This window comes from Acomys russatus, chromosome 5 (assembly GCF_903995435.1).
Source record: "Acomys russatus chromosome 5, mAcoRus1.1, whole genome shotgun sequence".
Classification (NCBI taxonomy): Eukaryota; Metazoa; Chordata; class Mammalia; order Rodentia; family Muridae; genus Acomys; species Acomys russatus.
Genome location: NC_067141.1, coordinates 22,647,859 through 22,664,966, shown reverse-complemented (window position 1 = coordinate 22,664,966; position 17,108 = coordinate 22,647,859). Strand labels below are relative to the sequence as shown.

At 54.4% G+C, this 17,108-nt stretch overlaps 1 protein-coding gene across 1 annotated transcript; it reads left to right on the top strand.

The window, feature by feature from the left end:
* Window positions 1–1,873: 1,873 nt before the first annotated feature.
* Window positions 1,874–14,556, top strand: Ctsd (cathepsin D). The gene is made up of 9 exons (XM_051145692.1): window positions 1,874–2,044; window positions 4,304–4,466; window positions 6,882–7,005; window positions 7,692–7,810; window positions 9,248–9,462; window positions 12,949–13,071; window positions 13,319–13,463; window positions 13,555–13,653; window positions 13,745–14,556. Exons 1-9 carry the CDS (start codon window positions 1,977–1,979, stop codon window positions 13,910–13,912), a joined length of 1,224 nt encoding a protein of 407 aa, XP_051001649.1. The 5' UTR covers window positions 1,874–1,976; the 3' UTR covers window positions 13,913–14,556.
* Window positions 14,557–17,108: the final 2,552 nt, after the last annotated feature.

Here is a 17,108-nt window from a genome sequence, read left to right as displayed (position 1 = left end):
CATAATGTTTGGGAATCTCCGGGGCTCAATCTAGCCTGTTTCTGTGCATAGGCTTTGCACACTCGGCTCTTTGTTTCACCCAATCTAACTGGGACAAAGACCTGAATGAGGGCGACGTACTACTTCTATGGCAGGTGGCCCTGTCTCCTGGGCTTGCAACTCAAATAGCTACTGTTACTCACCAGGACCTGAGGCGTACCCTGAGGGCACACACTGGCCTTAAACACGCAAAGCTTAGCCCTTGTCCTCCTCCCTAGCCTCATCCTCTCACAGGGCACCTCTTGCCCCATCAGACACCACTAGTCCAGCTGTTTCAGATAGCGCCCTGCAATGTCACCACTGAACTCCAACCTGGTACCATCTGTAAAGCCAACAAGGAAACCCTCCTAATGAGCAGACGGTGACTTCCTCTCTCTACCTCATGGTCCCAGGTACCACTGATTCCTTTCACCTAGACAGCTGAGGCATGTTCCAGGTGGCTCCTCCCTCCTCTGAGCTCCCAATGTCCCTGTCCACTCCTCCACCTGCCTGTCTCTTTCTCCCTACCCCTGATAGGCCAAGACTTGAGCTACCTTCTGGTCTCTTCTCTTAATTGTGAAGCACCCCTGGCTGTTGTCCACCTACTCAGAGCCGCTCAAACGAGGCCTCTGTGATTGCAACACTCCACCCCATGACTTCATGTACCCCATTTCTGCACCAGCTTTCGAGGTCTGCATGAACTGCCTAGTTCCTGTTTTGTCTGTCCTCACCTTGAAATAGAAGACTTCAGGAAGGCAGGACTTTCTGCATTGGTCCCTTTTGACACCCAGAGCAGAGCCTGGCATGCACTTAGTATTTGGTAGCCTAGGGGACCCAAGATGGATGCACCAATACAGGGAGGCCCAGAGGGGCCTGGCCCATGAGGTGTGGTGTGGCCCCTCCGGGGCTCTGAAGTGGAAGTCCAGAAAGGGTAGTTTCCAACCACCTGGGCCTGGGCTATCTCACCTCAGGGCCAAGGCTGGGGACGGTCTCTAAGCAATGAATGTCTCCATGAGGAGGAAGGGTTGTTACACAGAGGATGCTGGACTGACCTGTTTCCCTTCCTGCCCTTCCCTTGTTGCTGGATTCACTGTCAAATGGACAGGAGAGGGTTGGGGTGGGGGAAGATGCTATGGTGATCCTCAACGTGAGGGCCTAGCTTTTATAGGGAGGGCCCAGGGCCACTCCTCTTTTTGGAAGCAACTCTGTGTGCTATAGGTGTATCTGCTGGGCACTGTGGAGTTACTGTGAACTAGCAAAGAAAGACTCAGAGGGCAATTGCACCCCTTTCCCCACCTTCTCTGCAAGCTCAGGTAGATTCCTTAAAGGCATGGTACCAGGCCCAGGCCTGCAATAAACACTATAGATCTGCACGCTAGGTGTTCTGGCTTTAGAAAAAGAGGCCTCGCTCTGGGGAGGTGAGTAGGCAGTAGACCTTTGAAGAGGATGGAGGACGCCGGCCCAAGTGTCCAGAGAAGCTCCTAGGAAATTCTGAAAGAGGAACAGAGCTGAGAGGAAAAAAGCTTGGGTTTAAACTGGTACCAAGGAGATGGTCAGGGCCCAGACAGCGATTCCTGGTAGTGGGAAGCCAGTTCTACAAGACAAGTTGGAGAAGGATGGCGCTGAAGGAAAGGTTCACCCCAGAGGATGCTTCCGGGCTAGGGAGCCGGGCGCACTTCCTTCCCCACGTGACCGGCACTCGGAATTCTCTAGTCCCGGGAAAAGTCGGCCGGCGCGCTCCCGAGCGGAGTGCCGTGCGCGAGCCTGGAGCAGCGCACGCCTGCGCCTCAGCAGTGTTGGAGGCGGTCCCAGGTCGCCCCGCCCTGCGCCCTTGTCTCACGTGACTTGTTGAGTTGCAAACAAGCGGATCAGCTGACCCCGTAGGACTGCGGTGTCATTCCGGCTATAAGCGCGCGACCTCTGGCATTAAGCTTCGCTCTCGCTGGGCCGCCGTGACCATGAAGACCCCTGGCATCTTGCTGCTCGCCATCGGCCTCTTGGCCGCGTCCACCTCCGCGGTTATCAGGTGAGGACCCGGTCTGGGTCCGGTGATGCGGGCGCGCCCCGCGGAGTCCTGCGTGCTCCGGCAGGTGCTAGAATGCACCCGTGCGCTCAGTGCGGCCTTCCTCAGGGCCCCGCGGATTATGGGACGAAAGGCTCAAAACATAGGGGTCTTCTGGGTCCCCTCCATTTCTGTGGTCGGATGGGAGGGGACAGTAGAGTGGCCACAAAGTGAGTCCGGCTCCAACTACCCCCGCGTCGTGGGGGCGGGCTTCCAAGGAGCAGTGCTGTTCCATGGGTGGGATTCTATTGACTACCAGCCCAGCTATGGAAGTCGAAGACGCAGTAGGCCTGCGTCCCTCAGAACCTGGGCAGGCTTTTCCTTTTAAGGGACCCTGTTTAACAGCTGTGCACTGGTGCATGTGCTCAGAATTTTACTTAAATATGTTCCCGCTGTCCTGGGTGGTGAATCTTTCCATTTTCCCTCCTGAGTCGCACAAGTCCCAGGGAGAGGAGGTATGAAGTGGCCCTGTTTAAATGCCTTGGAGCTGAAGTCTACCTCACTGGGGACCAGGCCCTCCTCAGGCCTGTGGACTCAGTTCTAGATGGGGCCTTTGTGGTGGTGGCCTGTGTCTTTTCCCACTCTGTGGTGGATGAGGCCCTAGGGTGCTGGAGCAGAGCTAGCTCAGCCATCTGGGCACCAGGACTGGGTGGGAAGGAGTCCAGCCTGGAGGCTGCAAGCCGGGAGTGGGTAGCCTCTGTGAAGCCATTGTAGGGAGTGGCCTAGGTTTGATCCTGCCCTGCCTTTGCCTGCCCTACCCTCAGGCTTCCCTTCTCTGGAAAGAGGTGGTGTTGCCATGGTGACGGGAACCCCAGGATCCCTGGGACCAGGCACCAGAACCAACACCACTCTCTTAAGATCCTTGGTACCTTGGGCTGTTGGCATGTTTCCAGACCCCTGCAGGGTGTGTGCCCCCCACCCCACTCACCCTCAGACCAAAATCCTAGCTCTGTCCTGCCCACGACTTCTAGGCAAGAATCCTATCTTTCAAGAGTATGCCCTCAGCATGCCAGGAAAGGTCAGCTGTGACCTTGAACACCACAAATCCCTGGGCAGGGAAGTTTCATCAAGTGATTAAAGACTTGAGCCAGCTCTCCTTGAGAGAGGAGCAAACTGGGAGGAGAGAGGTGTCCTGGAGGACAGGACAGGGACCCCTTCCTCTGCTAACTAATGGTAGAATCCCCTATTGAGTGGCCTGCATCAGGGCTTCAGGAAGCGTGCATGGGCCTTGACTTCTGTGGTGGTGGTGTGAGTGTGCTGGGTCTTATGAAAGGTGCAAGGTTGGCTAGGGAGAACATGTCTCAGCACTTGGTGTTGAAGGTTCCGGGATGGTTAGGGGAAGAACCTCCAGGGAGGCCGGCATGATGCTGTCACTATAAGCTTAGGGGCAGGAGGGGACACCTCTTTGTAGAGTCCAGGTGGGAACCGATGTGTCTTAAGAGCCAGGTTCAGAGGTTCAGCCCTGAGCCCCTTGTGCACCTTGCTCTGGGTGCACCTGTGCCACCGCCTCCTCTCCCTCCTCCTCCTCCTCCCATAGGGTTGGGTTCCCCAGGGCACTGGGCACAAGTACCTGGCCACACCCTAAAAAGAACCCACTAGCCACTAACCCAGGAAAGACTAGATTAGGCTGACAGAGAGCACTGGGGACCAGTCTGTGTGCTGTTTTGCCCCTGGAGTGACTGAGAACCACCTGACTTGGGTGTGGTTGGTGAGGGGAAGGGGTGGGCACACTAGCCTGTGCTTGGATGGAAGGAGTGAGGCAGACCGGAGCCTTCTGTGACTGAGCTGAGGAGTCTGTGGTGATAGGGTGCCCTTAGCTGATCTGGTGGGCCACTGGGCCTATGGCTTTTGGGGCAGGAGTTTTTCATGTCGTGGCCAGTTTGAGATACACAAGTTCAGCCAGGCATGGTGGTGCATGCCTTTAATCCCAGCATTCGAGAGGCAGAGGCAGGTGGATCACTGAGTTTTAGGCCAGCCTGGTCTACAAAGTGAGTCTAGGACAGCCAAGGCTACATAGAGAAACCCTGTCTCGGGGGTGGGGGGTGGGAGAGATACACAAGTTTATCTAAACAGACATCTTTGCCAGGGGCACTGAGGTGCATGGCTGGTGGTCATTCTATACTAAGAGGGATGCCCTGGCCCAGCCTGGAGTATCCTGGGGTGGGAGGTGGGAGGAAAGCAGGCAGAGCTGTGCACTAACATACCTCTATCCCGTCTTGACAGAATCCCTCTGCACAAGTTTACATCCATCCGCCGGACCATGACGGAGGTGGCCGGCTCTGTGGAAAACCTGATCCTTAAGGGTCCCATAACCAAGTACTCCGCGCAGCAGCCACCTTCTGAGATGAAGGGGCCAGTGCCAGAGATACTAAAAAACTACCTGGATGTGAGTGGGGTTGTGTTTTGGGGCTTGCTTTGAAGGGTGAATGTGGGAGGGGCTAGCTCCCTGCGATCGGTAGCCAGTTCTTCTGGGGGGGCGGACATTTTCAGTGGGGCGGGCTTCCAGGTTCAGCCAGCCACACTATTCCCTGTTTTTTGTTTTTTTGGTTGTTTTTCTGTTTTTGTTGTTGTTGTTGTTTGTTTTTTGTTTTGGTTTTTGGAGACAGGGTTTCTCTGTGCAGCCTTGGCTGTCCTGGACTCACTTTGTAGACCAGGCTGGCCTTGAACTCACAGCGATCTGCTTTCCTCTGCCTCCCGAGTGCTGGGATTAAAGGCATGTGCCACCAACCATTCCCTGTTTTAACAGCTCCCCATTCCTGCCATCCTAGAGCCCTTGTTCCTCCTGCCTTGACTGCTCGGGCTGAAGGATGAATCAGGGTGGCCTTGCTTGGTACTTACGGAAGGTTCTTCCTGGGTCTTGAGGTTTTTCCTTTGTTCTGTTTGTGGTACTAGGATTGAGCCTAGGGCCCCATGTGGGGGGCCACGGGGGGCCAGGGCTTGGCCACTGAGCTACATCCTCAGTTGTGCCCTCCCCAACCCCACATTAATTGTTGAGCACAGACTTTTTCAATTTAGCTGCTGCTGTTGCTGAGTCTCACTCAGCCTTAGGACTGTCCTGTGGTGTGTAGAGTGGCCTGGAATCAAACCCAGAGTCTGGCCTGAGCCTGTCCCAGGGCTGAGTTAGGGGAGCAGTTACTGGACCCATGTAGATGTAACTTGCTGGAGCCTCTCTGTGCATATGTCCTAGGACAGGCCTAGGCTGATCCCCTAGCCCAGGGGATCACTTTGCCACCTTCCCCAAATCAGTGGCCCTCCTTGCTATTTTTAGTGCCACTCCCCCCCTCACCCCTTTTTCTGGAGATTGAACTGATTAGTACCCTGTGCACATTAGGTATTTGCTTTACCACTGTGCTCTGCGCCCACCCCAGTTTTCACTTTTTTTTTTTTCTTTTTTTGAGACAGGGTCTCTCTGTGTTAGCCTTGGCTGTCTTGGACTCACTTTGTAGACCAGGCTGGCCTCGAACTCACAGCGATCCACCTGCCTCTGTTTCCCAAGTGCTGGGATTAAAGGTGTGCACCATCACGCCCAGCTCCATTTTTTTTTTTTTTTTTTTTTTTTTTTTTTTAACTTTTTATTTTGAGATAATTGCTCACACTAGCCTTGAATTTGCAGTCCTCCTATCTTGACCTTTTGAGTGGTTGGGATTATAGGTCTGGCTCAGCAGCCCACCCTCCTCAAAGGGCAAACAGGCTCTGAGGGAGAACATTCTGGAAGCCACTTGGTAAGCTAGTCTCAGCTCTGTGAAGGGTTCTGGGCCAGAGCCTGGCATCTTTTCCCCCAAGTCTTATAAACCCAGGATGACTGTGCAGCCTTGGGCTAAATCGGCAGTGCCCTCTTGTCTTATCTGACCCAAGCTATGGCAGTGACAGGAAACATGAGACCCAGGCTTGTGACTGGCTGAGGAAAGTGGACAGTCTGCCTGCCTGGGTCCATCTGGTTAGTTCCCAGACACTTGCACGTGCGCAGGCACACACACATGCAGAGTACAGTTTGCTGAGTAATGCCCTTTCCCCTCCCCACTTACTTCTCTTGCGTTTTGTGACGCTGTCTGGAGTTAAATGGGATTGCGCCCTGAGTCTTGTATCCACCTGTGGCTCAGGCGCCTTCCTGGGCAAGTGCCATAGCCAGTAGTTAAAACTGGGCTCCCCCCCCCCCCCCCCCCCCCCCCCCCCACCCCCAGAGAGATTTGGGAACCTTTGTGCCTGCCCAGACACTGGAATTGGCAGCCCTGGTGGTCCCTGCTGTCTGTGTGAATAAGTGGGAAAACAAAGCCAGGCTTCCCTGCTATGAAGTAGTGACCAAGTTGGCGCAAGTACTGTTGCCTCCGTGGTGGCCCCTCTCATCATTTCTTCCACATGACAGTGTCCAGACTGAGGCCTGTAGAACAGGTACAGGCAGGAGTTAAGGCCTTTAGAGTCAGGTGTGACACTCAAAAACAGCACAGGGGCCTTCCTGGCTAGCCTAATCCATGTCAGGGTTTGTGAAGGCTTTGTGGAAGGCCAGGCCTGTCTGACCACTAGCCTTACTTTCCACTGGTCCAGTTCTTCCCGCCCCTGCAGTGCAGTAGGTAAAGGGGCCCAGAATCTTGGAGTTCAGTACTAGGTCTCAGGCCTACCCATCTAGAGTCTATTCTTTGGGATTTCTGTTCCTATTCAGGGTCCCGTAGGTGAAAGTGCATGTAGTAGCTGAGGCCGGAATGCCGGAGCACTCCCTGCCTCTGCCTGGGCCTCTTAGGCGTAGTTACCTAGAAGCCCTCTCAGGTATCTCCTCTCACCTTGATGAACATTGTTCCTCCCCTAGGCCCAGTACTACGGTGAGATCGGCATCGGGACCCCCCCACAGTGCTTCACAGTCGTCTTTGATACCGGCTCCTCTAACCTGTGGGTCCCCTCGATTCACTGCAAGCTGCTGAACGTAGCGTGCTGTGAGTCTCCCTGTCACCCTCTCTCCCAGCGCCCCCCCCCCCCCTCCCAAGGATTTAGAGGAGAGACTCAAGGGATCCATTAAACATGCCTGGTACTGGGGTGCCCTGGCTCTGCTATCTTACACTCTCCCGCCATTCTCAGTGGCCTTTGGAACAATCAGGGTGACAGAGGCCTTACTCTGGGAGTGGGGTCCCTGAGCAACTGGTGTTGACTTCTCTTTCTCTCTAGGGAATGGGGTTCCAGCCCCATCTCTTTGAAGCCCAGCATTTCTGGGATGTAGTTGAGGAGGCTGTGGGAGGCAGGTCAGGCTTGAGATTTGTGGGTCCTCAGATATAGACCACCTCCTGGGCAACATTTCCTCATCTGCTTAACATACCCAGCAGCCCTTGTTCTTCTGCTCTCCCCTGAGGTACCCACTTACCAGCTCTTGTCAGCTGCAGCCTTGTCATTGAGGCTGGGGAGTGTTGCTGGCCAAGGGTGGAACAAACTGGAGGCTGGGTCCACCTGTAAGGCCAAGGCCAAGGTTTTGGGTGAACAGCCCATGACTTAGGGGGGAGTCCTCATTGTGTGGTCATAGCCAAAGGTGAATTTGGAGATGTAGCCTGGGCAGCTGACCCCACAGCACCCCAGAGAGGCCAGAGACTGTAGTGGTAGCCGGCAGACTAATGGCCCTGATCCCCTGCAGGGTTTCACCACAAGTACAACAGCGACAAGTCCAGCACCTACGTGGAAAACGGCACAGCCTTCGACATCCACTACGGCTCAGGCAGCCTCTCCGGGTACCTGAGCCAGGACACTGTGTCGGTGAGTCCCTGGGGATCTGTCCTGGAGCTCAGAGGTCCTGTCATGGCAATGGATTCATCTTGTGAGCGCCTACAGCTGAGAGGAGAGAGAGCATGGTGTTCCTAGCCCTACTTCAGACACCTGAGATAGCTGCTGAATTTGGCTGGCCATGGCAGTGCTGGGTGATAGGGAACAGGGGCAGACGTGCTAGATTAGGGTGCCGCTTGAACAAAGGCTCTGGGGCAGGAGACCCCGGCATACCTGGTGGTGAGGAGGCAGATGGGAAGGACATGGGAGGGGCATCCATGAGTTCCCAGGGTTGGCAAAATGAGTGGGAGGGGCAGAGCTGGGCCATGGGGTGTTGGCTAGTGGAGACTAAACAGCCTGGCCTGGCCAGCGAGCCACGGGCAGGTCTGCTGCTGGCCTGCTAGTGTTGGGGACACTGGCTGGGGAGGACTGCCTTATATTTGAGGTGAGGTGGGAGCAGAGTATCTTTTTCTTTTCTTTCCTTCCTTCTTTTCTTTTTGTTTGTTTGTTTTTCAAGACAGGATTTCTCTGTAGCCCTGGCTGTCTTGGAACTGGTTCTGTAGCCCAGGGTGGCCCTACATTCACGGAAATCTTCCTGCCTCTGCCTCTCAAGTGCTAGGGTTATAGGTGTGCGTCGTCACCACCCAGATGCCAGCATGGTGTCTTAAGGCCTTGAGGAAGGTCTGGCCAAAGGGGCCAGGCCTGAGTATAGAAAGGGTCCTCATACTTGTCAAGGCTAAGCTGGGTTAGGAAGTCCTGCCTGTGTGCTGCAACAAGTGCTGTAAAAGGAGCCAGGAGAGAGAGTGTCTGGGCTGGGCTCAAGCCTGCCAGGATGCTGTAGGGAGCTGCAGATTCCAACAGCCAGGCCTCCTCCTCCTCCTCCTCCTCTTCCTCCTCCTCCTCCTAATCTGACCTTTGTCTGGGCCTTGACACCCCGTACCTGTGAGATCACAGCTCTCTGCTGTTGGCTCCTTGTGATGCTTCTCCAGGGCCCCTCAGTGCACAGGATGTTAAACCGCCCGCATCACATCCTTCTGACACGTCCTCAGCAGCAGCCCCTTCCACTTCCTGCTCTAGTTCCACCTGCAGCCTCAGCGTGATGGGGCAGGCTGATGGTGAACAGGAGGATTGGGGCTTCAGGGTGACAGTTACTATGGGTTACCCAGCTGCTCAAGCTGCAGGCTCAGTGGCTTGCCCCCACGTCCAAGGGCAAGAATAACACTGTCCGTGTGGAAATAGATATGGAAGGATGTAGGTGAGGTGGCATCTCTTGGTTAATACGAAGTCCTCATAAGTCCCTCAGAGAGGGACTTTGACATCGTGTCCTTGTCTTCAGCTACGTGGCTCTATTGAGCCCATTTGTCCACATTCTGCTATTTTGGCCATCCTGAAAGGGTGTATCAGCTGTGACACATGTGTTCTGGTCTGCAGGTACCATGTACGGCCAAGCAATCAGTCAAGGTAGAGAAACAGACCTTTGGAGAAGCCACCAAGGAACCCGGAATCACATTCATCGCAGCCAAATTTGATGGCATCTTGGGCATGGCCTACCCTCGTATCTCTGTCAACAATGTCCTTCCAGTCTTTGACAACCTGATGAATCAGAAGCTGGTGGACAAGAACATCTTCTCCTTCTACCTGAACAGGTGCAGCCGGAGAGGCGTGGCTCTCGCCCTCCCTTGGGCTTGGCTCCAGGGGGGAGGATACAGATGGGATTTAAGAGTCTATGCTGCAGGTTTGGCCATGGCCTCAGACCTGAGTTTGTCTGGCAGGCAGGAGTTACTGTTATTTCCCTTGGCAAGAAGGTCATGTGCCAGGGGCTTCAGCCAGGAGATGCTGGTTGTCTGCCTCAGAGTCTTGGCTCTTGGGGTCCTGGGACTGGTAAGGGCAGATAGGGTCCTTGTTTGGCCTGCTGGTTGCTAGGAGAGACATGGGTATGAGCCCTGATCCGTGACACACTCCGGGGCAGGCTTCTGGAACCTGGGGGAGGACTGAGAGCCCTGGGTTATACATTGAGTGTGACCTTGCAGGGGTGGCGGGGGTAGGGGGTGGGGGAGCATCTCTCCATGAAAGATTTGGGGACCTTCCTGTTAGGAGAGATCCTCCCCACAGTACAAATCTTACACACAAAGGAGAGAGATCTTGCAAGGAGTTTCCAGTACCCATCAGTTTCTTGCCTCCTGCAGGCCTGTCCAACAGTCTTGTTTGGGAACTTGAGAGAAGACAGACAGCTGGGATAAAGGGCTCATCACTTGCTGGGCTCAGCTCCTGGGTGTGGGTTGGGTGTGGGTGGCCTCCTGCCCTGAGCTGCTGCTGCTAACCACACCTTCCTTTTCTGGGCTGACTTACTGCGTGCCTCAGCAAGGGTAACTTCCGGATGCCCACTCCATGTTCCCTAGCCCCTGATTGTGGGTGATCGGTCCTGTGCCAGCCCAGAACCATCTGGTTTTGCTTTTCCCTGTCTGCTTCTGTCCCTTGGGCACAGTGGCTCTCTAGAGGCAGGGGCATTTGGTGAATGGACAGGGTCATCAACCCCTGGGCTCTGCTTCCTAGAGCTGGAGGGTGCCCTGAAGTTAGCTGAGCTGGGTGGGTGGTAGTGGCGCATGCCTGTAATCCCAGCACTTGAGATTCCGAAGCAAGAGGATCACTGTGAGTTCAAGGACAGCCAGAACTACGTAGAAGGCACTGTCTCAGAAAACAAAGACAAGTAGGCCAGGTCAGACTGTAGGCTTCTGTTTTACTTAGCAATGGTAGTCTTTTCCCAGGCCCATGGTGCATTAGAGACAAGTGATCAGAGACCACCTGTCTGTAAGTCTCAAGGCTCAGTTCTAAGATCTCAAGACACCCATCCTCCCTGGAGTCTGTTTTCTAGGAGAAAGATCACTTCCGCCCCCTCCCTCCTCCCCATCCCCATCAAGTAGAAAGGGATGTGGCAGCTACAGCCTAGGCCCTAGGGCACTTACTCTGCCAGCCAGGTTCCAGGCTGGTGACCCACAGGTGTGGCTGCTGAGTAGGCAGGTGTGAAACCAGCAGAGTGAGGGGCTGTGGCTCTGTAACCAGGCATGTGGGTGGAGCGTGGGTGAGGAGGGCAAGAGGCAGGCTCTGTGTGTGTGTGTGTGTGGAGAGAGGAGAGAGAGAGAGAGAGAGAGAGAGAGACAGAGAGACAGAGAGACAAGCTGAAGCCAGGCAGGGTGGAGACTGGAGCAAGAAAACTGAGTAAGGCCCGGAGCTGCACCAGAGGAAGGTGTAGGCGTGGCAGGATGGCAGCGCCTAAAATGAAAGCTTTCTTTCCCTCAGCTTTGGACAGTTGTGCCCCAGGATGATGCCTGGCCAGGTGTGGCACTTATATTCCCCGGCCCCTCAGGTTGGAGGTGACAAGCTCATACTTAAATTCAGCATTGTAGCTACAGGCCATACCTCCTGTGTTATGCTTGAGGGCATCGTGGGCATTCCATGAGACCGGGGGGGGGGGGGGGGGAGGGGGGTGTTGAGAGAAGGATTGGAGGAGAAGCCGAGAGTGTGGGTGTCGGGGTAGGCCATTCCTACTTAGCAAGTGCAGTGGCCATGGCTCAGGCCAGCTCAGCTTCTCAGGGCTGTGTCCCTAGCTTCCTCTTAGAAGCCTGTCTTGAGTTTTGCCAGGCAGAGAGCATCCCTGTCCTTCAGCTCCAGCCTGACCCTTAGCCACCAGTAGCTGAGCCTGAACACCTGCAGGCAGCATCCTGCAGAGAAGGGCCAGCTGTTTCTAGCAGCTTCTGTAGGACTGGGCTGGAAGCCCCTCCCTGGGGTGACTGGCTCCACCCTCCTCTTTTCTCTGGATCTCTCCATACTTGTGGGTCCAGGCTGCTCAGCAGGCCAACAGAACTGCAAGTGGGAATTTTGTTTAGGATCTGAGCCCTAGGCTAGCTCTACTCTAGGATTATCCCTGGCCAGGTAGGGCATTGTGAATGCATCATGTCGGAGACATAGGTGGATATGTTTGTGGTTTTCCTCAGTGTTAGAATTTATTGAATAACTATAAATTGACATGCTGAATAAGTTTCATTCGTTGCAAATTACAAGTAATCCTATTTTACTTGATAGCCAGCTGTTGGCATCACAGGTTCTTTTATTCCTATTATCATTATTATTATTATTATTATTATCATTATTATTATTATTATTATTATTACTATTATTATTATTATTATGAGAGGATGTGCACATAAGTGCAGTCACCAGCGGAAGCCAGAAGAAGTTGTCGGAATCTCAGAAGCTAAAGTTACAGGTGTTTGTGATCATCCTGACTTAGATGCTGGGAAATGAACTGAGTCCTCTGCCAGAGCAGCAAGTGCTCTTAACCTCCGAGCTATCTCCAGCCACTTGGATCAAATCTGAAATACAAATACTAGCAGGTCACACATTATCCTTCTTGCAGTGCTTTCCATATGTTCAGGTTCCAGAATAGCTAAGAAAGGGTTGCAGAGACTGTAGAGCCCAGAGGTGCTGTATAGAAGGTGGAGGACCAAACACAGGGAAGAATGTGAGGAACCACATACGAAGTCTTATGAATCACAGACACAGAGGCATCAGGATCACTTTGGAAGTACCCAGAGCTCAGAGGCAGGAGAATCTGTTTGAGGCCACAGCCTGGGGATAGAACCAAGGGTCCTTTGCCACGACGGTATGCCTGGCCAGGCTTGTCAATAGGGCTGCTGCCTTTCAGCCTTGGGTAGTCCCAGGTAAGGGGGTCGGCACATTTGATGTGATTGACACACTGGAGTCTGTTTGATCTAGGATCTGATAATCTCAGTTGTCATTTATCAGTTTGTTTCTCCTGGCATGCTGACAGATGGCAGGGGTTTGTTTGTATGAATAAGATACGGACTCATTCTTCTTGCTGCTTGCACTCAGAATTGAATAACTCCAGCTAAGGATGCTGCTTTACACTGTGGAGTAACTCAAGTCTAGGCTCAGCTGCCACTCTATACAGTATAGTGACCCAGACAGGTCCAGCTGTCCTCAACAGATCTCCAGGTCCCTTCCTGGCGAAGCCCTCCTTTGTTTCCTCACATAACCTCCTTTCTTCTGCTCCCTGACCCTTGGATGCCCCTTCTGTACTAGTGGGTGGAGACTGACCACTAACTTCCTCCCAGGGACCCCACGGGGCAACTCGGAGGAGAGCTGATGCTTGGCGGCATTGACTCCAAGTTCTACACGGGGGAGATGAACTACCTGAACGTCACCCGCATGGCCTACTGGCAGGTGCACATGGACCAGTGAGTCATGGGTGTTGATGGGGGCTGGGAGTACTATGTAGGGGTGCCACGTGGGAAGCTTGGGGCCCTCCTCTGCCTCTTAAGTCCTCTTATTTTGTAACCCTTGGCCATTCAGAGTCTTGTGTGAGTTGTTTAGTCCCAAGGGGGGAAAAAAAAGGCAGGTGTCTCCAGGGCAGAGTCTAGACAAGCTATGCCCCAGACTCACCTATGACAGGTTGAGGTAACTGGTAACACTCTTGCCCCATAGGTTGGAGGTGGGCAGCGGCCTGACCCTGTGCAAGGGAGGCTGTGAGGCTATTGTGGACACAGGGACATCTCTTATGGTGGGGCCTGTGGACGAGGTGAAGGAGCTACAGAAGGCGATTGGAGCAGTGCCTCTCATCCAGGGCGAGGTAAGCCACGGGCCTGTGTGTGCTGATCAGCAGGCAGAGAAGGTTCCTGAAGCCATGTCTTTGATACCGTGTTCCCTCTTGTGCCTCTTAGTATATGGTCCCTTGTGAGAAGGTGCCCAGTCTGCCTACTATCAACCTGATACTAGGAGGCAAAAAATATGAACTAACCCCAGAGAAGTATATTCTCAAGGTGAGTGGGTGTGGGCGGTGGCATGTGAGCCCAGGACGCCTTAGGTGAGATGAGTGCCGTGTGATCACATGTGACCATTCTGGCCTTGCAGGTGTCTCAAGGCGAAAAGACGATATGCCTGAGTGGCTTCATGGGCATGAACATACCCCCTCCTGCCGGGCCACTCTGGATCCTGGGCGACGTCTTCATTGGCTCCTACTACACTGTGTTTGACAGAGAGAACAATAGAGTTGGCTTTGCCAGAGCTGCCACACTCTAACTTGCTCCTTGCCCGTCATCGGGGAAATGGGTCAGAGTCCAGTAGGAAGCCAGCCAGCCCCGTCCTTCTACCTGCCCCACTCGCCTAGCATTGCTGGGCCCTTCAGAGGCCTGGCTTGTGCTGGTCCAGCTGCTCTGTTCTGTGGTTCCTGTCCCTGGGTTCAGATTGCTGCCCTCTGCCCGTCTGAAGGAGGCCAAGGCTCACCCAGTACACAAGGCTGCTTTGAAAGGCCCCTACTGGTTTGGTAGCTGCCGAGACTGCTTGTCTTGTCCTGCTGCCCTTGGCTGTTTGGGCAACACTCCAAAACAGGCATATTGCTCTTGGGATCCCGCCCGGAAACCTGCCCTGACCCATGCCCCTCACCCAGCCTGGGGATGGTATCAAGCTCCATTGCCTCACTGTCTCTGACCTGGCCTGGGAGAGGCCTGAAGACTGGCAGGAGGGAGCAAGAGGACAGAAGCCAAACTGAACCTGGGGGAGGTTAATCTGGGGACTGACTCTGCCTACCTAGGGAGCCATGCCTCAGCCTGGGGCAGAGGTAGGATGGCTGACTGTTTTGGGCTGGCCTCTGCTACCCTCATCCTCCTGGGTGAGGTGGCTGGGAGCCAAAGTTGGTATACAAATACAGTTGTTTTGGGCCTCTTTCTCTTGGTTGGTGTGCTCTGTACTGCTTCTGAATTGGGACATGGGGTTGGAGCTAGCAAGACTGAGGAGACCCAGTACTTCTGAGGTTGCGGGGGTGGGATTCAGGACAATTTCCTGGGGGTGGGATGGAGCCCAGGTTTGGTTTTCAGGGCCAGCCCACAAGGGACTCCTCAGGCTCTGGCTTTCTGTCTGGCCTTGTGGGCAAGATGAATCTGGGCTAGAACTGGCAGGTTCTGGGACCTCAGGCAGTAGTCAGCTGCCGGATGTGGCCTTGGCTGGAGGCTTTGGGCAGGCCTGGGATTCTGTTGAATCTTGAATCATTTTCAGAGGTGGCCAGGCCAGCACCTGCTGTACTTTGCCAGGGGAGCAGCCTGTCCCCAGAGGAACTGGAATGAGCCCTAATGGGAATCTTGGGCTTCAGACATCCCCCCTGCAACAGTCAAGTCCTTTAAGCCTGGGTCACAAAAGCCACCTGCTAGTGCTGGGTGCCCCAGGTAGCCTCCCTGCCTGGGCCTCTTTGCCAGGCCCTAGAAGCAGCTTTGTGCTTTTTGAGTCAAGCCATTGCTGGAGCCTGGTCTGCTGGTTGCTGCTGTTGTTGCTCTGTGAGCATTGGTGTGAGGGTTGGGATTCAGGGGATGAAGGGGGGGGGGGTGAAGGAGCGCAAGTTCAAATGCAACAGGGGAGGCAACCAGCAGGGTTTTTAATATGGGGTAGGAGTCGCTGAGTCCTTAGTGATAGGGCAGGGATTCCTTGTGGAATCAGCTCTGGAGTCTTGGAGCCCCTTCCGGACACCAGCAGGTGCAGGATATAGGGAAGTGTGTCCTTTGTCACCTTTTGGGGTTGTCCTGGCACCCTTTACCTGCTGCTGGACAGTGGCTGTCATTGTCTCAGTAGGAGGGGCGTTGGGGGGCTATGTCCCAGAGCTGAGCCCAGTTAGGCCGCTTCTAGAGAATGTTCGCCAAGGGTTGCCAGAAGGCCAGTGAACATGTGCCCAGTGTTCTCTGAAATCCGAGCAGGGAGTCCCGCAGGGCCTGGCAGAGCTGGAGAGTCGAGTTATCAAAGGCTTTTGCACCAAAGCTGGAGACACGGCTCCTCCCTCCCCTTGGGGCCTAATGCTGAACTTCACTGGCAGGCCTGCATGCTGCTGCAGCTGCTGCAACCACCACCTCTGCTGCCACCACCACCACCCAGGGATGCCCTGGGGAGGACTCTGGGATCTGGCTCAGGGTTCACATTCAATCTCTTCTATCTGAATAACTCTTACATCAGCCTCCAGTTCCTGGAAGAAGCAGGACCCTTGCCACAGGCAGGGGTAAGGAGGCTGGCTGTAAACCTCTGCACCCGAGCTTTCTCAGTGTGGGTGTTTCTTCCCTCAAACCCTTGATCTGGGCATCAGCGAGGTAGGACCATACCCAAGGCCAGCTAGCCCTTCCCTCACCAACTGGAAGTGGAGGGGTTGGGAGATAGACTCCGGAGCCCTGGAGCTGACTTTGGAAGAGGACCCTGACTCAGCCTTTACCTAGCCAATGACCTTGAGCAAACCCCACCCTGAAGGCCAAAGGACCCTTCTGCTTCCTGAAGTCTGAGGCTCACAGGCCAGATGTCCTAAGGCAGTATCTGACCTAGGTTGTGTGGCATGGGGAGTGTCATGGGCACAGGCAGGTGGAAGTTAGTTTCAGGGTACACAGCCATATACAGGCTGAGGAGGAACCTTCTTCAGTTCAGACCTTGGCAAGTCAGGTTGTGAGGCTCTTGGGATCCAAAGGAGTGGTGGAATTGAGCGAGGGAGAGCTGGCTTTCTGGCACAATGCATTTGCCCCCAGGCTCATTAGTGCCCAGAAGAAAGCCAAGAAAATGAGGGAGGGGTCCCTGCCTGCTTGGAAATTAATTCCACCCACGTAAGGATTTTTTTTTTTTTTTTAATTTACATTTAGGACCCACTTCACACTGAAAATTCCTGACATGCAGAAATAAGCTGTGCCAGGGGTCAGAGGTGGGGTTTGGGCTAAAAAGGGAGGATCTTGGCACAGGGCAAGGCTTATCCAGGAGACAGGGCCCTGGAGAAGGACTCAGGGTTCAGAAAGCTGAGGCTCCAGGTGAACAGAAAGACAAAGGGCTCAGGCAGCCCTAGCACACTCTGGAAAGGGTCCCAGAGAAGAGCTAGGGAAGAAGGGATCCTGAGAAGGGGGAGAACTTCAGGGTAGGGTGAAGAGGACCTGCTGAGAACTCCCCCTTCCACACACATACACTGAGGTAAGGGTTCTGAGGGAGGGAGGACTGTTGGGGGTTCTCCATGGTCAAGGAAGCCCTTGGGACTCATCTGGAACTGGAGATTCAGTTGGGCACAAATGTCCAAGAGAGACTGAGAATGCCAGGAGAGAAGCTGCTGCATGGGGACTGAGCCTTAGAGGACAATGCTGCTTAGGGCACTGTGGGAATAGAGCAGTGTCAGAGTCCAGGATGGGAGGGGGGTGCAGAGAGGCTATGAGCAGGTGCGTAGACAGCTCCAAGGAGACCAGTGTAGGGGTATCAGCGAGGCACCAGAGTCTAG

Bases quoted from the DNA above. Each gene is read 5' to 3' on its own strand.
- Ctsd (XM_051145692.1), top strand. From the start codon at position 1,977: ATGAAGACCCCTGGCATCTTGCTGCTCGCCATCGGCCTCTTGGCCGCG. The intron at 9,463-12,948 runs GTGCAGCCGGAG...ACTTCCTCCCAG, and splicing joins TTCTCCTTCTACCTGAACAG to GGACCCCACGGGGCAACTCG. The intron at 13,072-13,318 runs GTGAGTCATGGG...CTTGCCCCATAG, and splicing joins TGGCAGGTGCACATGGACCA to GTTGGAGGTGGGCAGCGGCC.